This window comes from Oncorhynchus gorbuscha, unplaced genomic scaffold, assembly GCF_021184085.1.
Source record: "Oncorhynchus gorbuscha isolate QuinsamMale2020 ecotype Even-year unplaced genomic scaffold, OgorEven_v1.0 Un_scaffold_1326, whole genome shotgun sequence".
Taxonomy (NCBI): domain Eukaryota; kingdom Metazoa; phylum Chordata; class Actinopteri; order Salmoniformes; family Salmonidae; genus Oncorhynchus; species Oncorhynchus gorbuscha.
This window is the reverse complement of record NW_025746134.1, coordinates 77,501-102,332: the sequence shown is the minus strand read 5'-3', so window position 1 is coordinate 102,332 and position 24,832 is coordinate 77,501. Positions and strand designations below refer to the sequence as shown.

Genomic DNA, 24,832 nt, shown 5'->3' with positions numbered 1-24,832 from the left:
ACCTAGGCTGTTATCCAGTCCTCTCCTGTCCTCTGGAACCTAGGCTGTTATCCAGTCCCCTCCTGTCCTCTGGAACCAAGGCTGTTACCCAGACCTCTCCTGTCCTCTGTAACCTAGGCTGTTATCCAGTCCTCTCCTGTCCTCTGGAACCTAGGCTGTTATCCAGTCCCCTCCTGTCCTCTGGAACCTAGGCTGTTATCCAGTCCCCTCCTGTCCTCTGGAACCTAGGCTGTTATCCAGTCCCCTCCTGTCCTCTGGAACCTAGGCTGTTACCCAGTCCCCTCCTGTCCTCTGGAACCTAGGCTGTTATCCAGTCCCCTCCTGTCCTCTGGAACCTAAGCTGTTATCCAGTCCCCTCCTGTCCTCTGGAACCTAGGCTGTTACCCAGTCCCCTCCTGTCCTCTGGAACCTAGGCTGGTATCCTGTCCAGTTCCAATCCCACTGAAACCCCAAATCCTGACTCCTGCCCGGCATGAAAATTCCTAATTTTATTCTTTAATCACATAGGTTGCATTGTCAAAGAACATCTCTTGCCTATGCAAGTCAAAATAGCACTATAGAATTCACCCTACTTCTCAGTGCTGTCTCGTATTGCCTCCCCAATATGAGAGCTTCGGTAGAGAACGTGTGATCAACAAACGGTACGAGAGTAGATATTGATATTTTAAAAACAGAGTTAGTCCCTGTTTAAATAAACTTGATATTTATATATATTTCCGGTCTTCATCTCCACGTTATTCATGAGCTGATGTACCACCTGTATAATCATTCACTCGATTTTGCCAAATATCGGAGATGTTCTGTCATTCGTTGAAAGGAGGTTATGCAGCAACTTTGGTCGTTTGACTTTTTTGTTTGACTGCGGATACCGAGTCGGTGCTTCCTGTGCGCGCTCAGAGATAACCTAGGAGGTGTACTGCTGAAATGCGCTGAATTCATTGAGGAACATGATAGAGCTCGGATTTTATAAACAGCCTGTTTCTCACTTCGCAACAATGTCACTAACCACTGTTTCCATCCACAGTTTTTATGCGAGTAAAATCATACTGCATAAAAAAAACATTTTTAAATCACAACATCTGCGATGAAAAGTTTTGGTATCGTTATATAAATGCCGACAGATCATTTGTTCGTTCCACACGGTGAGATCTTTTAATGTCTGTAAAATTATGCAAGAAATGGTGGTGGAAACACACCCATTCACAGATCAACCATTTAACCCCTTCTCCCCCGTTTCCCCTCCTCCCTCTCCCTCCACACCTCTCCCTCTTCTCTCCCCTTCCCTACTCCTCTCCCTCTACACCTCTCCCTCTTCTCTCCCCTTCCCTACTCCTCTCCCTCTTCTCTCCCCTTCCCTACTCCTCTCCCTCTTCTCTCCCCTTCCCTACTCCTCTCCCTCTACACCTCTCCCTCTTCTCTCCCCTTCCCTCCTCCCTCTCCCTCCACACCTCTCCCTCTTCTCTCCCCTTCCCTACTCCCTCTCCCTCTCCATCTCCTCTCCCCTTCCCTATGTCATCTCCTCTCCCTTTCCCACCCACCCACCCCTCCCCTTCCCCCTCTCCCTCCTCTCCTCCTCTCCCCTCAGCTTCCTGGTCAGTTTCATGGTGGACGCCAGGGGTGGGGCCATGCGTGGTTGCCGTCACAACGGGCTGCGCATCATCGTGCCGCCCAGGAAGTGTTCCGCTCCGACGCGGGTGACGTGTCGCCTGGTGAAGAGGCACCGCCTGGCGTCCATGCCCCCCATGGTGGAGGGAGAGGGGCTGGCAGGACGTATCATCGAGGTCGGCCCCACCGGGGCACAGTTCCTCGGGTAAGAGGGAGAGAGGGAGGGGGATTGTGGACGAGAGAGAGAGAGAGTGCGTCTGTGTGTACGTGTGCTCGTTCGCGTGTGTAATGTGTATACGTCCTTGCGTGTGTGTGTTTGTTGACGTTCTCTTCTCCCCCCGTGCTGCGTAATGGATCAGTAAGCTCCACCTCCCCACGGCCCCGCCCCCTCTCAACGAGGGAGAGAGTCTTGTCAGCAGGATACTACAGCTGGGGCCTCCTGGCACCAAATTCCTGGGGTAACTAAAACACTACAGCTGGGGCCTCCTAGCACCAAGTTCCTGGGGTAACTAAAACACTACAGCTGGGGCCTCCTAGCACCAAGTTCCTGGGGTAAATCACACACTACAGCTGGGGCCTCTAGGTACCAAGTTCCTGGGGTAACTAAAACACTACAGCTGGGGCCTCCTAGCACCAAGTTCCTGGGGTAACTAAAACACTACAGCTGGGGCCTCCTAGCACCAAGTTCCTGGGGTAACTAAAACACTACAGCTGGGGCCTCCTAGCACCAAGTTCCTGGGGTAACTCACACACTACAGCTGGGGCCTCCTAGCACCAAGTTCCTGGGGTAACTAAAACACTACAGCTGGGGCCTCCTAGCACCAAGTTCCTGGGGTAACTAAAACACTACAGCTGGGGCCTCCTAGCACCAAGTTCCTGGGGTAACTAAAACACTACAGCTGGGGCCTCCTAGCACCAAGTTCCTGGGGTAACTAAAACACTACAGCTGGGGCCTCTAGGCACCAGGTTCCTGGGGTAACTAAAACACTACAGCTGGGGCCTCCAGGCACGGAGACCACTGAGAGAGAGAGGGGACACAATATATACCCCGGCCCCTGGTCTCATCATATATACCCTGGTCTCATCATATTTACCCTGGTCTCATCATATATACCCTGGTCTCACCATATATACCCTGGTCTCACCATATATACCCTGGTCTCACCATATATACCCTGGTCTCATCATATTTACCCTGGTCTCATCATATTTACCCTGGTCTCATCATATTTACCCTGGTCTCATCATATTTACCCTGGTCTCATCATATTTACCCTGGTCTCATCATATTTACCCTGGTCTCATCATATATACCCTGGTCTCACCATATATACCCTGGTCTCATCATATATACCCTGGTCTCATCATATTTACCCTGGTCTCATCATATATACCCTGGTCTCATCATATTTTCTCCCCAGCCTTCTCCACATTTGAGTTACAGTGTCGTTGTGTTGTTGAGAATTACAGTCTGAATCAGTTCCAGTTTTATCCCATTATTCTTCCTCCCCATATTGTAATGTTGTGATTTTTCTATGTTCGGAATAGTATGTCACCTGACCCTCCTCCTCCTCTTCCTCCTCCTCCTCATCATCATCAAAATATAATATCCTTCTGTTTACTTGAATCTCCTCCAGGAATTTCTCCAGGATTTCTTTGTCCCTCATCTTGTGTTGTTTTGTGTTCTTCCATGGAATGTGTCCTCCTGTCATCATGACCTTTACCCCCTAACCCCTGACCTCTGACCCTCCAGGCCGGTGATTGTGGAGATCCCTCACTTCGCGGCCCTGCGGGGCACGGAGCGGGAGCTGGTGATTCTGAGGAGTGAGATGGGGGAGAGCTGGAGGGAACATCACTGTGAACACACTGAGGAGGAACTCAACCAAATACTGAACGGCATGGACGAGGGTGAGGGGAGACAATATATATAGAGACGGGGGACGGATGGGGGGACGAGTGGGAAGGTGTGGGACGGGGGAGAGCTGGATGGGAGGGAGGACAGGGAGTGGACGGGGGGACGAGTGGGAAGGTGTGGTACGGGGGAGAGCTGGATGGGAAGGGAGAAGGGAAGGGTAGGGAGGACAGGGAGTGGACGGGGAGATGAGATGGGTGAGAAAGGGGGAGGGAGGAGGCATGAGGGACGCAAAAAAAAAACGGGCCGCCATGTTAATTCCAAGCTACCAATCGTTCTACCTTATTCTTTCACCAAAGATTAGGAAACATTTAGGTCCGACTGCTCAATCTGATTGGTCCTTGTGTATCATCTGACCCTGTTTCCCCGGTCCTCCCATTGGTTCGTCCTCCAGAGCTGGACTCTCCTGAGGAGCTGGAGAAGAAGAGGATCTGCCGTATCGTCACCAGGGACTTCCCACAATACTTTGCGGTGGTGTCACGCATCAAGCAGGACAGCCAGCTGATTGGTCCTGAGGGAGCGGTGTTGAGCAGTACTCTGGTACCTCAGGTCCAGGCTGTGTTCCCAGAGGGGGCTCTCACTAAGAAGATCAGGGTTGGACTACAGGTAGGAAGGGGTGTTGAGCAGTACTCTGGTACCTCAGGTCCAGGCTGTGTTCCCAGAGGGGGCTCTCACTAAGAGGATCAGGGTTGGACTACAGGTAGGGAGGGGTGTTGAGCAGTACTCTGGTACCTCAGGTCCAGGCTGTGTTCCCAGAGGGGGCTCTCACTAAGAGGATCAGGGTTGGACTACAGGTAGGGGGGGTGTTGAGCAGTACTCTGGTACCTCAGGTCCAGGCTGTGTTCCCAGAGGGGCTCTCACTAAGAAGATCAGGGTTGGACTACAGGTAGGGGGGTGTTGAGCAGTACTCTGGTACCTCAGGTCCAGGCTGTGTTCCCAGAGGGGGCTCTCACTAAGAAGATCAGGGTTGGACTACAGGTAGGGAGGGGTGTTGAGCAGTACTCTGGTACCTCAGGTCCAGGCTGTGTTCCCAGAGGGGGCTCTCACTAAGAAGATCAGGGTTGGACTACAGGTAGGGGGGTGTTGAGCAGTACTCTGGTACCTCAGGTCCAGGCTGTGTTCCCAGAGGGGGCTCTCACTAAGAAGATCAGGGTTGGACTACAGGTAGGGAGGGGTGTTGATCAGTACTCTGGTACCTCAGGTCCAGGCTGTGTTCCCAGAGGGGGCTCTCACTAAGAGGATCAGGGTTGGACTACAGGTAGGGGGTGTTGAGCAGTACTCTGGTACCTCAGGTCCAGGCTGTGTTCCCAGAGGGGGCTCTCACTAAGAGGATCAGGGTTGGACTACAGGTAGGAGGGGTGTTGAGCAGTACTCTGGTACCTCAGGTCCAGGCTGTGTTCCCAGAGGGGGCTCTCACTAAGAGGATCAGGGTTGGACTACAGGTAGGGGGGGGTGGGGTCTGTGTGTATAGCTTTTTTAAGTTGGTCTTCTGCCCAACAAAAATTGATTTTATAACAACAAACTGAACACTTTAAAGTTTGTTGTTTCTACTTCCTAACTCTTGTCCACTTCCTCCTAGGTCCAGCCAATCAGCGTAGACCTGGTGAAGAGGATTCTGGGTAACAAAGCTACTTTTAGCCCCATCGTTACCTTGGAGCCCAGGAGGCGGAAGTTTCACAAGCCAATCACCATGACGATCCCTGTCCCCAAAAGCTCGACCAATGACGGGACAGGCAACGTGTTTGGAGGGGACACGCCCACTCTGCGTCTGCTCTGCAGCATCACTGGTGCGTAAGAAATGACTGTTGATTGGTTGATTGGCTGATTGTTTGATTGGCTGTTTGATTGATTGATTGTTTGGCCCATTGATTGGTTGTTTGAATTGGTTGTTTGATTGGCTGGTTGGTTGATTAACTAACTGACTGAATGATTGATTTTGAGTCGTCATGTTTACCTTCTTGATATTCATCGAAGCCTGGTTTCAGTCAACCCACATTAATATGTTATTTACCGGAGTTCTTTCCTGATGTGTGTTCTAGGTGGAACCACTCCTGCGCAATGGGAGGACATCACTGGCTCCACCCCCCTCACCTTCATCAACCAATGTGTGTCCTTCACCACCAACGTGTCAGCGAGGTAATGTGTGAAACTGGTGTGTTTTCATCTGTCTGTTGTTTTAGACATTCTAGTGAAAACATCATCCTCTTTCTGATTCATTAACTGATGGAATTATTGATTCTTCATTGGATACGATTGATTGATAATAATAATCTGTTACATCCTTGATAGGTTGATTGATTATCTAGCCTCTTGTAGGTTCTGGCTGATAGACTGACTGACAGATTGGTTGATTTATTGACTGATTGATGAATCTATCAATTGATGAATTATTGATCATCCCCCTCCGGTGCGCTGTAGGTTCTGGCTGATAGACTGACTGACAGATTGGTTGATTTATTGACTGATTGATGAATTATTGATCATCCCCCTCCGGTGCGCTGTAGGTTCTGGCTGATAGAATGACTGACAGATTGGTTGATTTATTGACTGATTGATGAATTATTGATCATCCCCCTCCGGTGCGCTGTAGGTTCTGGCTGATAGACTGTCGCCAGACCCAGGAGGCTGTGAGTTTCTCCACCCAGCTGTACAGAGAGATCATCTGTGTCCCCTACATGGCCAAGTTCGTCATCTTCGCCAAGACGCTGGACCCCATCGAGGCCCGCCTCCGTTGCTTCTGCATGACGGACGACAAGATGGACAAGACGCTGGAACAGCAAGAGAACTTCACAGAGGTGGCCCGGAGTAGAGACGTAGAGGTGAGAGGAGGGGAAGGAGGAGAGGAGAATGGGGAGGGGGAGAGGGGACAGGGGGGGCAAGGAGGAGAGGAGAATGGGGAGGGGGAGAGGAGGAGAGGAGAATGGGGAGGGGCAGAGTGGGGAGGGGAGAGGGGAGAGGGGGAGATGGGGAGGGAGAGGGAGGAGAGGGGTGGGGGGGGAAGGAGGGAAGGAGGAGAGGGAGGGGGAGAGGGAGGAGAGGTGAGAGGAGGGGAAGGAGGAGAGGAGAATGGGGGGGGAGGGGGGGGCAAGGAGGGAGAGGGGGAGAGGGAGTAGAGGGGAATGGGGGGGGGGAGAGGGAGTAGAGGTGAGTGGTGGGGGAAGGAGGAGAGGAGAGGAGGAGGAGGGGAACGTCTGAAAACGCAAGAGAAATTCACAGAGGGGTCCGGAGTAGAGAGATTTAGAGGTGAAGTGGGGGGGGGGGGGTATTGGTATCTGACCCTGTCTGTCTGTCTGTCCCTACTATAGGTATTGGAAGTTAAGCCTATCTTTACGGACTGCTGATTTGACCCTAGCTCTCTACTGTCTGTCTGTCTGTCCCTACTATAGGTATTGGAAGGGAAGCCTATCTTTGCAGACTGTTTTGGGAACCTGGTTCCTCTGACTAAGAGTGGACAGCATCACGTCTTCAGCTTCTACGCGTTCAAAGAAAACCGTCTCGCACTCTTCATCAAGGTAACACTCCATTACTGGACATATTCTACGCTGGGAGATTGTGACGTAGTTGTCCACTTTGTTGTAGTTCTGAATGGACTTCTTCTACGCTGGGAGAGTGTGACGTAGTTGTCCACTTTGTTGTAGTTCTGAATGGACTTCTTCTACGCTGGGAGAGTGTGACGTAGTTGACCACTTAGTTTTAGATCTGAATGGACTTCTTCTACGCTGGGAGAGTGTGACGTAGTTGTCCACTTAGTTTTAGATCTGAATGGACTTCTTCTACGCTGGGAGAGTGTGACGTAGTTGACCACTTAGTTTTAGATCTGAATGGACTTCTTCTACGCTGGGAGAATGTGACGTAGTTGTCCACTATGTTTTAGATCTGAATGGACTTCTTCTACGCTGGGAGAGTGTGACGTAGTTGTCCACTTTGTTTTAGTTCTGAATGGAGTTCTTCTACGCTGGGAGAGTGTGACGTAGTTGTCCACTTTGTTTTAGTTCTGAATGGACTTCTACTACTGGGAGAGTGTGACGTAGTTGTCCACTTTGTTTTAGTTCTGAATGGACTTCTACACTGGGAAACAGTGACACTGATATATAGTTTAGAATACATCAGAGACATTGGTATTTCATTTAATATCTATTTTAATAAGTTAGAATGCATCATAGACACTGGTATATAGTTTAGTATGTATTTTAATGAGTTTGCATTACACTGGTTATTCTGCCCAGAGTTTTCCCATGCAAAACTTGACAGATAGCTAACAACTAAGTCTTCAATAAAACTCCCAGTGATTGACTTTTCTTGAATGGGATTGAAACGTTTATGTTGTGAAACTGCAAAATACAGAAAAGCACTATGTTTTAGTCACCGACATACTGTAGATGTACATTAAACATTTGAAGTTGCATAAATACAAAGCACGTGCTAAGGTACCATGCATCTGGCATGATGCCAAACCATATAGCTAATTGTTAACCATATGGTAAGCTCCTTTCATTACTCTAATAATGTATAACCATCTATGTAGAATAACAAAGCATATTACACTAAAAACAGTAACAAAACTACAGTATTGTATATTTTACAATTCGTTTGCATGACAATGTGTAACCATGAGCAAAGTAATACAGCTGACATACACAAAAGGCATTGCAATTTGTGAGTAAATGCAACCAACATTGATATGTAAGAAACTCTATCAATAACAAGATTATTATCATTAGCTAAATGCTTGAATTGAACTTACAAACAAATACAAGGCTGAAGCGTGACAAGAAATAACTACATTGAAAGACTGCACCGTAGTCTTGTTTAGCATGCTCATGCAGCAAAACAATCTGAACTTCCCGTATTTCGTCTTCTAAGTACCAGAAAGCGCCATAGGGGGCAAATAACACCATTGAACACAATGAAAATAATTTAACCAGTAATAAAATAATCTGTTATCTTCTAACAGGATGGAAGCACACTGGTATATAATTTAATATGTATTTTAATGAGTTTTGAGTACATCATAGACACTGGTATATCATTTAATATGTATTTTAATGAGTTTTGAGTACATCATAGACACTGGTATATAATTTAGTATGTATTTTAATGAGTTTGATTATACAGTATAAAATACCAGAATGTTTTTCACATTCCTTGCTAATATTCCCACGCTCACCTGATTCCATGAGTCTCCAGTGATTGGTTGATTGGTTGATTGGTTGATTGACAGATTCGTGACTGCGCCCAGGAGCCTTGTGGCAGACTGTCCTTCACCAAGGAGCCCCGCACCTACCGTAGTCTTACCCACAAGGCAATCTGCAACCTGAACATCACGCTGCCCACCTACTGCAAGGTAAGACACCTGGACTGAACACACCTGGACTGAACACAATGTGTATTTACATTAAATAATGATATTGCTGAACACACCTGGAATGAAATGAAATAACGCTGAAGATCTGTCTCATACTGAATAATGCTGTCCCAAAACAGATCTGTCTCATACTGAATAATGCTGTCCCAAAACAGATCTGACTCAGTGTGAATAATGCTGTCCCAAAACAGATCTGTCTCAATGTGAATAATGCTGTCCCAAAACAGATCTGTCTCAATGTGAATAATGCTGTCCCAAAACAGATCTGACTCAGTGTGAATAATGCTGTCCCAAAACAGATCTGACTCAGTGTGAATAATGCTGTCCCAAAACAGATCTGTCTCAATATGAATAATGCTGTCCCAAAACAGATCTGTCTCAATATGAATAATGCTGTCCCAAAACAGATCTGTCTCAATGTGAATAATGCTGTCCCAAAACAGATCTGTCTCAATGTGAATAATGCTGTCCCAAAACAGATCTGACTCAGTGTGAATAATGCTGTCTCAAAACAGATCTGACTCAGTGTGAATAATGCTGTCCCAAAACAGATCTGTCTCAATATGAATAATGCTGTCCCAAAACAGATCTGTCTCAATATGAATAATGCTGTCCCAAAACAGATCTGTCTCAATATGAATAATGCTGTCCCAAAACAGATCTGTCTCAATATGAATAATGCTGTCCCAAAACAGATCTGTCTCAAATGAATAATGCTGCTGCCCAAAACAGATCTGACTCAGTGTGAATAATGCTGTCCCAAAACAGATCTGACTCAATATGAATAATGCTGTCCCAAAACAGATCTGTCTCAATATGAATAATGCTGTCCCAAAACAGATCTGACTCAGTGTGAATAATGCTGTCCCAAAACAGATCTGACTCAATATGAATAATGCTGTCCCAAAACAGATCTGTCTCAATGTGAATAATGCTGTCCCAAAACAGATCTGTCTCAATATGAATAATGCTGTCCCAAAACAGATCTGTCTCATACTGAATAATGCTGTCCCAAAGCAGATCTGTCTCAATGTGAATAATACTGTCCAAAAACAGATCTGACTCGGTGTGAATAATGCTGTCCCAAAACAGTTCTGACTCAGTGTGAATAATGCTGTCCCAAAACAGATCTGTCTCAATGTGAATAATGCTGTCCCAAAACAAATCAAATGCCTTCTTTATTTCTCTCCTTGGTGTCCTATTCAGGAGTCTGATTCAGACCTAGACGCAGATGACGAGGTAACCAACTACACCTTTTCGGAACATTCTTCTTGTTAAAATTTGATAAAATGTTAAAACACTTTTTTTTTTAAACCTGATTTATGTTTATTCGCTGATTGTATTGAACCCTCCTTTCTTACAGAGTGACAAGAGTGACAAAAAATGTAAGCTGAGTTTATTTTTTATTTTTTTTAAATGATTACATTTGTTGGTAGTGACAAAGACATCCTCTGCATTAACTAACCTTCATAACTACCTGTCGTCCAGGAAGAACATAATCAATTACATTGTCGTTTTGTTTACAAATGCAGTACGCAGGCCAATGATTTGCATTGCTTAATATACAACAATGGCCGCTTGACTAGCCGTGTTCTGTGTAATATACTATTACTAAAACCTTGTCTAGTTACCTGTGGGTTCCTGACCACTATACTATAGTAATATAACATTACTATAACATTGTCTAGTTACCTGTGGGTTCCTGACCACTATACTATAGTAATATACTATTACTATAACCTTGTCTAGTTACCTGTGGGTTCCTGACCACTATACTATAGTAATATGACATTACTATAACCTTGTCTAGTTACCTGTGGGTTCCTGGCCGCTATGCTATGGCTGGTATGCGTTGCATCCTTTCCTCTCCGATACCCATTCTGTTTCTCCCTCCTACAATCCCTCCTTCATCCATTCGACCATCATCATCATCATCACGCTATAGAAAGTCAAAGGGAATGAATGCTTGAGATGCTGTATGAATGCTTGAGATGCTGTATGAATGCTTGAGATGCTGTATGAATGTTTGAGATGCTGTATGAATGTTTGAGATGCTGTATGAATGTTTGAGTTGCTGTATGAATGTTTGAGATGCTGTATGAATGTTTGAGTTGCTGTATGAATGTTTGAGATGCTGTATGAATTCTTGAGATACTGTATGAATGTTTGAGATGCTGTATGAATGTTTGAGATGCTGTATGAATGTTTGAGATGCTGTATGAATGTTTGAGATGCTGTATGAATGTTTGAGATGCTGTATGAATGTTTGAGATGCTGTATGAATGTTTGAGATGCTGTATGAATGTTTGAGATGCTGTATGAATGTTTGAGTTGCTGTATGAATGTTTGAGATGCTGTATGAATGTTTGAGATGCTGTATGAATGTTTGAGATGCTGTATGAATGTTTGAGATGCTGTATGAATGTTTGAGATGCTGTATGAATGTTTGAGATGCTGTATGAATGTTTGAGATGCTGTATGAATGTTTGAGATGCTGTATGAATGTTTGAGATGCTGTATGAATGTTTGAGATGCTGTATGAATGTTTGAGAAGCCATATATTTGCCATGGCACTTCCACTGTGAATATATAACCTTATTAATGTTATTTAAATGTGTTTGGACGGCTGACCTCCAGTTATTTAAATGTAATTGGACGGCTGACCTCCAGTTATTTAAATGTTATTGGACGGCTGACCTCCAGTTATTTAAATGTAATTGGACGGCTGACCTCCAGTTATTTAAATGTATTAGGACGGCTGACCTCCAGTTATTTAAATGTATTAGGATGGCTGACCTCCAGTTATTTAAATGTATTAGGACGGCTGACCTCCAGTTATTTAAATGTATTTGGACGGCTGACCTCCAGTTATTTAAATGTATTAGGACGGCTGACCTCCAGTTATTTAAATGTATTAGGACGGCTGACCTCCAGTTATTTAAATGTATTAGGACGGCTGACCTCCAGTTATTTAAATGTATTAGGACGGCTGACCTCCAGTTATTTAAATGTATTTGGACGGCTGACCTCCAGTTATTTAAATGTATTAGGACGGCTGACCTCCAGTTATTTAAATGTATTAGGACGGCTGACCTCCAGTTATTTAAATGTATTAGGACGGCTGACCTCCAGTTATTTAAATGTATTTGGACGGCTGACCTCCAGTTATTTAAATGTATTTGGACGGCTGACCTCCAGTTATTTAAATGTATTAGGACGGCTGACCTCCAGTTATTTAAATGTATTTGGACGGCTGACCTCCAGTTATTTAAATGTATTTGGACGGCTGACCTCCAGTTATTTAAATGTAATTGGACGGCTGATTAAAACACACACTGTACTATGACAATATGTTAAAACGAACGTCATTTCATTCCTGATTTTTGCTTGCATGGAATTCATTCAAAGAAGGAATTGATATAATGGGATCTAATATTGATATAATGGGATCTAATATTGATATAATGGGATCTAATATTCATATAATGGGATCTAATATTGATATAATGGGATAATGTTCCGTTTATTTTTTGTCTCCGATCACTCACTTATTTTACTTTCGTGGTTGTCGAAACACTTTCTTTGCTCTGCATGAAAATAACTTGACTCACACATACATGTGGTATATGTTTGTTAGTCTGTTATCAGTTCATTAGCCTGTTATATCACTGGTATGTTTTCTGTTATCAGTTCATTATCCTGTTATATCACTGGTATGTTTTCTGTTATCAGTTCATTAGCCTGTTATATCACTGGTATGTTTTCTGTTATCAGTTCATTAGCCTGTTATATCACTGGTATGTTTTCTGTTATCAGTTCATTATCCTGTTATAGCACTGGTATGTTTTCTGTTATCAGTTCATTAGCCTGTTATATCACTGGTATGTTTTCTGTTATCAGTTCATTAGCCTGTTATATCACTGGTATGTTTTCTGTTATCAGTTCATTAGCCTGTTATATCACTGGTATGTTTTCTGTTATCAGTTCATTATCCTGTTATATCACTGGTATGTTTTCTGTTATCAATTAATTCACCTGTTATATCACTGGTATGTTTTCTGTTATCAATTAATTCACCTGTTATATCACTGGCATCTCTTTTCTTAGATCACTGATATTTTTTTTAACAAATTACCTGAGGTTATCTACATGTATTTATATATAGTTTTACTGATTAGATATTTATTTACAACATTAACTGAGGTTTATTTATTTATATATAGTTTTACTGATTAGATATCTATTTACAACATTAACTGAGGTTTATGTGTTTATATATAGTTTTACTGATTATATTAACATGGGCGGGAAACATTCTGCTCTTTTCTCTCTGTTTGCTTTTGTCAGTGGACATGAACCGGTCATGTTGAGAAACAATCTTGAGATCTTTGTTTGTGTAAAACCAGTCTGTTTTTTTTCTTCCTCCATTTGTTCCATATTCAGCAGGGTTTGGGGGTCAATTCCATTACAATTCAAACGGTCAATTCAGAAAGTAAAGCAAAAATTCAAATTCCACATTTTCCTAATTGAAAAGCGTTGAAGAGAATTGGAATTTGGAACTGGAGTTTCAGTCTACTTCCTGAATTGAATATAAATGGAATTGACCCCAACCCTGGTATTCAGGTCGCTCCCCATTTTTATTTTTTATACCTTCCTGTTGTGTTTAGACTACTTCCTGTTGTCTTTAGACTACTTCCTGTGGCATCTGTATGAATGTGCAGTCAAACACACCAATATGTATCGACAGGTTATTTCTTGCCCATATCTTTCCTCCGTCCTGTTCTGTTTCTCTTCTGTTTTGCTTCGCTTCTGCTGTTGCTGCCCTCCTGCCCCCCATCTCCCGTCCCCCGCTCCTCTGGAGAACTCACCACTCTTCTCCCGTTGTCAAGCTGCTTTCCCTTTTCCCTGTGTTGAACAGAAGATATACTGTGATATGTTCTGCCCTGACCACGGTTTTTTTCCGATGTCTTCTCTTCCCCTTCACTCCATCCTCCCCTTGTGTTCTTTACACCTTTTGGTTTGGTTTCCTCCTTTTTTTCAAAATGGAAGACGACGAGACGGAGTCGACAGATACTTACACGCTGCCGACCAATCAGGTGCTAGACCCAGCCATGCTGGCCAGCCCTGACCTCCTTTCAGAGGTCTCCGATATGAAACACGACCTCATCAAGATGTCTGCCATCTTGACGACAGAGCAAACTGAACACCCAAGCCCTTCGGATAGAGGAAGAGGAGGAGGAGGAAGAGGAGGAGGAAGGACAGGGATGGAGGAGGAACCCGGGGAGCCGTTTGAGATCATGGAACAGGTGAAAGAGGATTTGGAGAAGGTTGGAGATATTTTACGAGGGGGAGATACTAGATTCACAAACAACAAAGAGAAAGTACTGCAGATGTCCAAAATGGAGGACAAGGAGTTGGTTCTTCTCTCTCAGACGAAAGCCAAAGCCATGACTCCCTCTGATGTTCAGGAGTCGGTACTACAAGAAGTCAACATTCAGAGGAAGACCTCTCCCACAATTACCAAAGAGGTTAGAGATATGTCAGGTATGGTGTCTCACCTCAGTGGAGGCGTGAACCAGCACCTAGAAGAGAGATCTGGCGTAACCAGTTGCCCACTACAGGACATCATAGTCCAGGAGAGATTAGATCAGGTCGTTCTGAAGCGGGAAGGCAAACGCCATCCTCCTGAGATCAAAAAGCCGATCAGGAAGAAGTTGAGGGACAGGGAACGTTCTGGATGCAGCAGTTCCGAGGGGGAGCTGGAGAGGATGAGCTCTGAGGAGTCCCTTGATGGGGATGTTGTTCTGGGAGAGGCGAGGCAGGAAGTGGTTCCCGGGTCTGAGCCTGGAGAGGTTCCCGGGTCTGAGCCTGTAGTGGTTCCCGGGTCTGAGCATGGAGAGGTTCCCGGGTCTGAGCCTGTAGTGGTTCCCGGGTCTGAGCCTGGAGTGGTTCCCGGGTCTATGCCTGGAGTGGTTCCCGGGTCTGAGCCTGTAGTGGTTCCCAGGTCTATGCCTGGAGTGGTTCCCAGGTCTGAGCCTGTAGTGGTTCCCAGGTCTATGCCTGGAGTGGTTCCCGGGTCTGAGCCTGTAGTCGTTCCCAGGTCTATGCCTGGAGTGGTTCCTGGGTCTGAGCCTGTAGTGGTTCCCAGGTCTATGCCTGGAGTGGTTCCCGGGTCTGAGCCTGTAGTCGTTCCCAGGTCTATGCCTGGAGTGGTTCCTGGGTCTGAGCCTGTAGTGGTTCCCAGGTCTGAGCCTGTAGTGGTTCCCAGGTCTATGCCTGTAGTGGTGTCTGGGTCTGGACCTGGAGTGGGGCCCGGGACTGAGTTTAAACCGACTGCAACCCTGGATTGGGATGTCGTACTTGGGGAGTCTGGGCTCGGGTCTGGGTCTGAAACTTGGTCTGGGCCTTCTGGACCAACCCCAGTCATGGAGCCCCCAGTGTCGCCCCTGGTCGTGGAAACCCCTATCGGATCCATAAAGGACAGAGTGAGAGCTCTGCAAAAGAAGGTTGAGGAAGAGGAAGAGGGGGAGGATGGCCGTAAGCGAAAGCCTACACAGGCGCCAGTCCCTCAGAACACAACTTTCATCACCATCACTAAGGAGACGGGTGAGCCCCAGATGCCAGATCTTCCTAAGCTTCCCAGATCTCCGAAATCCCCCCGGTCTCAGACGGAGAGGCTGGAGGAGACGATGTCTGTCCGGGAGCTGATGAAGGCATTCCAGACTGGCCAGGATCCTTCCAAGAACAAAACGGGGCTCTTCGAGCACAAAGCCATGACGTCATCCACAACCTCCACATCGAGCTCCGAGGCAGTGATCGACAGTGAGACCTACAGAGCTGAAACCAGTCCCACAGAGCATACGCCAGCAGAAACTCCAACTTCCACAATCCTCTGCTCGCATAGTGATGTTCTGGCTCTCCATTACAAAGGGGTGGATGATGAACCAAATCTGATCTTAGTAAGAGACCACTCTGAAGACTCTGAGATAACTCATGTCTTAGAAAGGGAACACTCTGAAGACTCTGAGATAATTCATGTTACAGTTCAGTTGCAGGAGTCAGCGACTAACATCAACAGAATACAACCAGAGGACAGAGGGATTCCTCTAGACAGGGCTCTACCAGAAGGTGGAGGGATCCTCCTAGACAGGACTTTACTGGAGGATGGAGAGATTCTCCTAGACAGGGCTTTACTGGAGGATGGAGAGATTCTCCTAGACAGGGCTCAACCAGAGGACGGAGGGATCCTCCTAGACAGGGCTCAACCAGAGGATGGAGAGATTCTCCTAGACAGGGCTCTACCAGAGGACGGAGGGATCCTCCTAGACAGGGTTCTGCCAGAAGGTGGAGGGATCCTCCTAGACAGGACTTTACTGGAGGATGGAGAGATTCTCCTAGACAGGGCTTTACTGGAGGATGGAGAGATTCTCCTAGACAGGGCTCAACCAGAGGACGGAGGGATCCTCTAGACAGGGCTCAACCAGAGGATGGAGAGATTCTCCTAGACAGGGCTCTACCAGAGGACGGAGGGATCCTCCTAGACAGGGCTCTACCAGAGGACGGAGGTATCAACCTAGACAGGGCTCAACCAGAGGACGGAGGGATCCTCCTAGACAGAGCTATACCAAAGGACAGACAAATCCTTGTAGACAGGCCTCAACCAGAGGACGGACAAATCCTCCTAGACAGGGCTCTACCGAAGGACATACAAATCCTCCTAGACACGACTCTACCAAAGGACAGAGGGATCATCCTAGACAGGGCTCTACCAGAGAACGGAGGGATCCTCCTAGACAGGGCTCTACCAGAAGATGGAGGGATTCTTTTAGACAGGGCTCTACCAGAGGACGGAGGAATCTCTACAGACAGGGCTCTATCAGAGGATGGAGGGATTCTCCTAGACAGGGCTCTATCAGAGGACGGAGGGGTCATCCTAGTCAGGGCTCTTCCAGAGGATGGAGGGATCCTCCTAGACAGGGCTCTATCAGAGGACGGAGGGATCATCCTAGTCAGGGCTCTTCCAGACGATGGAGGGATCCTCCTAGACAGGGCTCTACCAAAGGACAGACACATCAACCTAGACAGGCCTCAACCAGAGGATGAAGGGATCCTCCTAGACAGGGCTCTTCCAGAGGATGGAGGGATCCTCCTAGACAGGGCTCTACCAGAGGATGGAGGGATCCTCCTAGACAGGGCTCTACCAGAGGACGGAGTGATCCAACTTGACCGGGATCTGTCAGATACTGGAGGAATCGTCCTAGACACGACTCTACCAGAGGACAGAGGGATCCTCCTAGACAGAGGTCTACCAAAATATGGAGGGATCCCTCTAGACAGGAATCTACCAAAGGACAGTTGTATCCTCCTAGACAGGGCTCTACCAGAGGATGGAGGGATCTTCCTAGACAGGGCTCAACCAGAGGACGGAGGGATCATCCTAGACAGGGCTCTACCAGAGGACGGAGGGATACTCCTAGACCGGGATCTTTCAGAAAATGGAGGAATCTTCCTAGTCAGGGCTCTTCCAGAGGACGGAGGGATCCTCCTAGACAGGGCTCTACCAAAGGACAGACACATCAACCTAGACAGGCCTCAACCAGAGGATGAAGGGATCCTCCTAGACACGACTCTACCAGAGGACAGAGGGATCCTCCTAGACAGGGGTCTACCAAAATATGGAGGGATCCCTCTAGACAGGAATCTACCAAAGGACAGTTGTATCCTCCTAGACAGGGCTCTACCAGAGGATGGAGGGATCCTCCTAGACAGGGCTCTACCAAAGGACAGACACATCAACCTAGACAGGCCTCAACCAGAGGATGAAGGGATCCTCCTAGACAGGGCTCTACCAGAGGATGAAGGGATCCTCCTAGACAGGGCTCTACCAGAGGACGGAGGGATCCTCCTAGACAGGGCTCTACCAAAGGACAGACACATCAACCTAGACAGGCCTCAACCAGAGGATGAAGGGATCCTCCTAGACAGGCCTCAACCAGAGGATGAAGGGATCCTCCTAGACAGGGCTCTACCAGAGGATGGAGGAATCGTCCTAGACACGACTCTACCAGAGGACAGAGGGATCCTCCTAGACACTACTCTACCAGAGGACAGAGGGATCCTCCTAGACACGACTCTACCAGAGGACAGAGGGATCCTCCTAGACAGGGGTCTACCAAAAGATGGAGGGATCCCTCTAGACATGGATCTACCGGAGGACAGAGAGATCCCTCTGGACAGCAATCTACCAAAGGACAGTTGTATCCTCCTAGACAGGGCTCTACCAGAGGACAGAGGGATCCTCCTAGACACGACTCTACCAGAGGACAGAGGGATCCTCCTAGACAGGGGTCTACCAAAAGATGGAGGGATCCCTCTAGACATGGATCTACCGGAGGACAGAGGGATCCCTCTGGACAGGAATCTACCAAAGGACAGTTGTATCCTCCTAGACAGGGCTCTACCAGAGGATGGAAGGATCTTCCTAGACAGGGCTCAACCAGAGGACGGAGGGATCCTCCTAGACAGGGCTCTACCAGAGAATGGAGGGATCATCCTCGACAGGGCTCTACCAGAGGATGGAGGGATCCTCCTAGACAGGGCTCTACCAGAGGACGGAGGGATCCTCCTAGACAGGGATCTACCAGAGAATGGAGGAATCATCCTAGACAGGGCTCTACCAGAGGATGGAGGGATCTTCCTAGGCAAGGCTCTACCAGAGGATGGATGGAGCAGCCCAGAGGAGATGCAGCTGGAGGAGCCAGAGATGGGACCAGACAGGAAGTCTTCTATGGAGATGATGCGGCTGGAGGAACCAGAGATGGGACCAGACAGGAAGTCTTCTACGGTGATGATGCAGCTGGAGGAACCAGAGATTGGACCAGACAGGAAGTCTTCTACAAAAATGATGCAGCTGGAGGAACCAGAGATGGGACCAGACAGGAAGTCTTCTATAGAGATGATGCAGCTGGAGGAACCAGAGATGGGACCAGACAGGAAGTCTTCTACAGAGATGATGCAGCTGGAGGAACCAGAGATGGGACCAGACAGGAAGTCTTCTATAGAGGTGATGCAGCTGGAGGAACCAGAGATGGGACCAGACAGGAAGTCTTCTATAGAGATGATGCAGCTGGAGGAACCAGAGATGGGACCAGAGAGGAAGTCTTCTACAGAGATGATGCAGCTGGAGGAACCAGAGATGGGACCAGACAGGAAGTCTTCTATAGAGATGATGCAGCTGGAGGAACCAGAGATGGGACCAGACAGGAAGTCTTCTACGGTGATGATGCAGCTGGAGGAACCAGAGATTGGACCAGACAGGAAGTCTTCTACAAAAATGATGCAGCTGGAGGAACCAGAGATGGGACCAGACAGGAAGTCTTCTATAGAGATGATGCAGTTGGAGGAACCAGAGATGGGACCAGACAGGAAGTCTTCTACAGAGATGATGCAGCTGGAGGAACCAGAGATGGGACCAGACAGGAAGTCTTCTACAGAGATGATGCAGCTGGAGGAACCAGAGATGGGACCAGACAGGAAGTCTTCTATAGAGACGATGCAGCTGGAGGAACCAGAGATGGGACCAGACAGGATGTCTTCTATAGAGATGATGCAGCTGGAGGAACCAGAGATGGGACCAGACAGGAAGTCTTCTACGGAGATGATGCAGCTGGAGGAACCAGAGATGGGAACAGACAGGAAGTCTTCTGTAGAGATGATGCAGCTGGAGGAACCAGAGATGGGACCAGACAGGAAGTCTTCTATGGAGATGCAGATCAGCCCAGACAGGAAACCCTCTGAGGACTTTAGCGCTGACATCAAGGCCGAGCTGGAAGACAGTACAGAGTACCAGCTGTTCAGACAGACCTCGTTTATAGGGGATGACAACCACCCACAGGCTGAAGCAGCCGAGGAGGAGCTCCCAACAGACCACACAAACGACACCCCAACCTTCATTTTCAGCCCCTGTATGCACGAAGACAGGCGGGATGAGTTATTCACTAAGGCTGAGAACCTGGTGGGGAATGAAAGCCCTGTGAGTCTGAAGCATGAAGGTGCAGCGGACTCTCCCAGGACAAGCCTAGGAACCAGGACTCCCCATTCAAGCACGGGGGAGAGTGAGAAACACGAAGGATTAGCAGACACCCCACAGATGAGCCCACTCACATTCCCCACTCAGGAGGTTGACCTGCCCACAGTTTATAAAGAGACAGAGAGAATGGATGGGATCAAAGTACTAGGAGATGTGATTCATGGTGATGAAGAAATCTTTCCAGAAACTGAAGATTTAGTCGTAGAAACCAAATCAGCTACTCCGTCCCCTGTTCGGGAACCGCTGTTACAAGAAGTCATGATCCAACGGAAGACCTCCCCCAGACCGGTTAAAGTGGTGAGAGATATGTCAGGGATGGAGTCCCTCCTCAGGGGAGATATGGATCACGACCTAGAACAGAGACCATCACCTGTCCGTGGCGCTGAAGTGATGACAGTTCAGGAACCACTGTTACAAGAAGTCAGGATGGAAAGGAAACCCCCTCCCAGACTGGTTACAGTGGTGAGCGATATGTCAGGGATGGAGTTCCTCCTCAGGGGAGATATGGATCACTACCTAGAACAGAGATGTATGGTAAATAGTGGTTCACCAAAGGATGACATCGACCAACAACAGAGTTTGAAACAGACCATCCTTGCCAGGGATGACAAGCAACAATCACTTATTTTCTCCACAAAGGAGGTAGACATGTCTACAGAAGATACTGAGACAGAAAAAGAAGACTGGTGGAAAGTGCAAGGCATGGATGATGGTGGCGCTCGGGGTGCCGAACCGATAATCTTGAACCCAGTTCAGGAACCGATGTTACAAGAATTCATGATCGAAAGGAAGACATCGCCCAGACCAGCTGTAGGAGTTAAAGATACATCGGGCATGGAGGCACTCCTCAGTGGAGATTTAGAACAGTACCTAGAAGACAGACCTGTAGATCTCAGTGGTGTACCGGAGGACGACATCGTACAAGAGAGATTTGAACAGGTTGTGATTACACGGGAGAGCAAAGGGGAAACCCACACGTTCTCCACTGAGCAGGTAGACCGGTCCGCAGCAGATAAAGTGACAGAGCGAGATGTTGTTAATGTAGTGCAAGTAGGAGCTGCGGAGGACGGTGTCATGTACGGTGATAACGACTTTGTGCAGAGTTGTTTAGCTGGGGGGGAAGCATCAGAAAGTTCAGCTACTACAGTGATACGTTCAAGAGACTCAAAGAAGGTGACCTTTGACCTTCAAAGGACGTTTGTTTCAGTTCTCCCCGCTCAAGCCTCTGAAGAGGACGACCAGGTCACTGTTGAGACAAGACCCATCATAGAGGACTGGGATGATTTAGAGATAAAACCATCATACCACAAAACTACAGAACTTTCATACTCAAACCCGTACCTACAAGACTCAATTTCAGCAGACAGAATTGCTCCTGAATCTAGTTGGGTTGTACCAGAGCGCCATGAAAGGGATGCAGCTGATCATGGAGCTGTGCACAGTCCAGACGGTGTGGGTCAGGCCCTCAGACCCGCAGACTTAGAGGTCCTCTTTCCTTTGGCCCTGGGCCACCCAGAGAGACGACTCTCCCATGGGGATTCTCTGGAGACCAGTCCTGTCATGGATGAAGGTTCCTCCAGGAAGTCCCCTGACTCTATAGAGCCAAGCTCAACCGGGGACTCCCCCTGCCTTGACTCACTGGAGAGCAGCCCTACTGAACTGAAACAAGACACAGGCTTTCAGGCGACAAAGAAGACAGCTGTGTATGAAGACTACTACTCTCAGCTTAGAGCCTGTCTCGGTGAGGAGCACGTCAGCAACATTGAGAATGAGGATTACTCCAAACGGACTTATCAAATGGATGGTGAGCGCGAGGGTCCCCTCCCATTAAAGGTGGAAGACCCTGAGTGGCTCTCCATGCCCATAAATCTGAGCTCAAACCCTGAGGATGATATGGACGACGTGGATGCAGAGGGCAGCGAGACCGGCCAGAGACAGTTCACCCCAGAGGAGGAGATGTTCAAAATGGCCGCCAAGATCAAAACCTTTGAGGAGATGGAGCAGGACGTTAAAACGAAGACAGACGGGAAACCCTCAGACGGCTCTGTGTTATCAGACTCTGAGGATTATGAAGAATGTCAGTCGATCGTTGACCTGATGGACAGGGAGGCAAAATCATCTAAGCCCAAAACCGACGCCGGTACTCTTCAGTCTGAAATTGAAACTGTGGCTGAAATCCAACCCTCAGTCCCTGGTGCAGTAACTGCGTTGGATAGTTCAGTTCACTATGAAGCTCACCTACCATACAGTGCCTCAGGACATCCACCATCAGGAAAACTGGTCTCTGAGCACCTTGAATATCGTTCACTAAGCACTGAAAGAGAACAATATACCACAGAGAACATCAGTGAAAATATCAGTGAACGTACTGAGCAGAAAGAGAAGATAGATGTAATATCAGCTATGCAAGCACACGAGGTGGAGATGGATCAGTCACAGTTGAGTGTCAGTCAGTCTGGTGAAAGTCAGTCAGTCAAACCAGAGGTGTCGTGCACCGACGATGAAAGCTTCAAGGAGGTGAAGGATGCGAATGGTAAGGCCGTGTTGGAAATGCATCCCCAAGACATGCCTGTTCAAGGAGAGCTGGTCCCATGGAGTGCCATGTCAGACGACAACGAGGATGACAATGACGACGAAGCCTTCGCAGCACGTGTGGAGGCGGAGGAACGAAGGATGATGGCTCTCGTGGAAGACCGCCGTACCCCTGACATCACACCGGGTCGCACACCAACCGAGGGGGGCACCCCCAACCCCTTCCAGTTCCAGGAAGGGAAGTTCTTTGAAATGACCAGAGGGGGCGCTATCGACATGACAAGGAGGAGCGTTGAAGAGGAGGGCGAGGGCTATGCCTTCTTTCACATAGGAGAACACCCAGTTGACCAGGTTCTGTTCGAGGACACTGGAGATTGCGCTAGCCCCGATCTTCTCAGAACAGAACAGACTATTGCCATTGGTGATCTACACCTCCAGAAGGGGGACCAAACCAAAGATGATTCTGACTCCTCCTTCCAGACTATACCATTACCCGAGGCTGATCAGAGGGGGAAACCAGTGGCCAAACCCAGTACCTCCATCAAAATGGAGCCAAAAGCCGAAACATTCCCCCTTCTAGAAGCGAAGATGGGAAGCTTCTTAGAGGTAGATTCTCCAGACCCGACTATAGCTGAACTCCAGATGTTTACCACCACTACTCTTGTCACCCGCTCTGTGTACTCTGAACAGGTCCGCCAGTCATCCGACTCATCTCTTGAGGATGAAGGAGAAGAGGAAGAGGAGCAGGGTTCTGTCATTGAGATGCCCGCTGGCTATTATGACTCAGTGGCACCCCCTGGTGTCCTGCAAGGGTATGACACCTCGGCAGGGTATGACACCTCAGTGGCACCCCCTAGTGTCCTGCAAGGGTATGACACATCGTCAGGGTCTAACACCTCAGTGGCACCCACTAGTGTCCTGGCAGGGTCTGACACCTCTAGTGTCCTGGAAGGGTCTGACATCTCAATGGCACCCCCTAGTGTCCTGGCAGGGTCTGACACCTCTAGTGTCCTGGAAGGGTCTGACATCTCAATGGCACCCCCTAGTGTCCTGGCAGGGTCTGACACCTCTAGTGTCCTGGAAGGGTCTGACATCTCAGTTGCACCCTCTAGTGTCCTGGCAATGTCCTACACTACAGCAGACACTGTGGCTAAGGATGAAAGCAGTTTCAAATCAAAGATACCCATTAAAGCCGGTTCAATGAAATCAGACCTCGGCCTTGAGCAGAAATCAACAGTGGAGGAATCTCTTGTTCAGGACCGGAGGACGAGGTCCGAGGAGGATTTTGGAGCCCGGAAGAAAATCTTAACTGACAAAGACAGTAGGAGTCACTCCGACAGCGACCATCCTGCAACTAAATCCAAACCTCTCACCTCCAGACTCCCTGTCATGGGCAAACACAAACCCACAGCCCACTCCTCCTCCTCCTCCTCTTCCCAGCCCGACAGAGACCAGGGCTCTGACGTACGAGAGCTTTCCCTCCGATCCTCTCTGGATGTCGACGACATCAGCAGCAGCGGTGATCACAACAGTCCAGATTCTGTTATCTTCAAGTATGACAGACCAACGCCTCGCAGATCTGCCCTGGACACGAGGGCGTTGTCGACTCAGACACGGGTTCGAGCTTCCTCGGTGACGGGGGAGGTGTTTGAGTCGAGACCCATCTGGGAAGACTCAGTAGAAACTCAGATGCAGCGAATCTGGGATGATCGGACAACGGAGCGGAAGCAAGGTACCATAAATCTGCCACTTCCTTTTCTCTCTTTCTCTGCTCCTTGGAAGACCTTTCTTTGTCTTAGTCAAGACCAAGCATCTGTCACTTTTCTGTTGTGTGTCTTGTTTTGTCATTTCGTGCCGTGCTGTGTTGTCTTGTCCTGTTCTGTGTTGTCTTGTCCTGTGTTGTCTTGTCCTGTGCTGTGTTGTCTTGTCCTGTTCTGTGTTGTCTTGTCCTGTGTTGTCTTGTCCTGTGCTGTGTTGTCTTGTTTCTTTTCCATATAAATGTCTGTGTCTATTGACGATTGTCTAGATGTCTATTGTCTATGTATGTGTACATTAAATCTCAAGATTGACTTACCTAGATGTGTTAGGAGAAAACTCATGATTAACTTCAGGACATCTAATAGACTACTATATTACTGAAACTCCTTATACTAATAATGACCACATTGAGTTCGGAATGCCACAGTCTTTCCATCCGTTTAAGTACTAATCGACTACAAATACACTGTCGTGGTGGTCCGAGTAGAGCAGGTATTGTCATCAGCAGTATGGATCAGAACATCAGCCCTGCTTCATACTTCACCCATCATCAGCACCATGACCTCCACAG

At 47.7% G+C, this 24,832-nt stretch overlaps 1 protein-coding gene across 1 annotated transcript in view; it reads left to right on the top strand.

Moving 5' to 3' along the window:
- Positions 1–24,832, top strand: part of LOC124022294 (ankyrin-2-like) — a gene marked incomplete at its 5' end in the record, with an annotated part of 88,681 nt that overhangs the window by 54,755 nt on the left and 9,094 nt on the right. Inside the window, 13 exons of the mRNA XM_046337216.1 lie at positions 1,586–1,810; positions 1,965–2,063; positions 3,359–3,513; positions 3,912–4,123; positions 5,097–5,304; positions 5,557–5,653; positions 6,108–6,336; positions 6,904–7,029; positions 8,739–8,861; positions 10,089–10,121; positions 10,246–10,267; positions 13,932–16,321; positions 16,405–24,334. Coding sequence (XP_046193172.1) covers positions 1,586–1,810; positions 1,965–2,063; positions 3,359–3,513; positions 3,912–4,123; positions 5,097–5,304; positions 5,557–5,653; positions 6,108–6,336; positions 6,904–7,029; positions 8,739–8,861; positions 10,089–10,121; positions 10,246–10,267; positions 13,932–16,321; positions 16,405–24,334 — 11,849 coding nt within the window. The remainder of the gene's footprint in view (positions 1–1,585; positions 1,811–1,964; positions 2,064–3,358; positions 3,514–3,911; positions 4,124–5,096; positions 5,305–5,556; positions 5,654–6,107; positions 6,337–6,903; positions 7,030–8,738; positions 8,862–10,088; positions 10,122–10,245; positions 10,268–13,931; positions 16,322–16,404; positions 24,335–24,832) is intronic.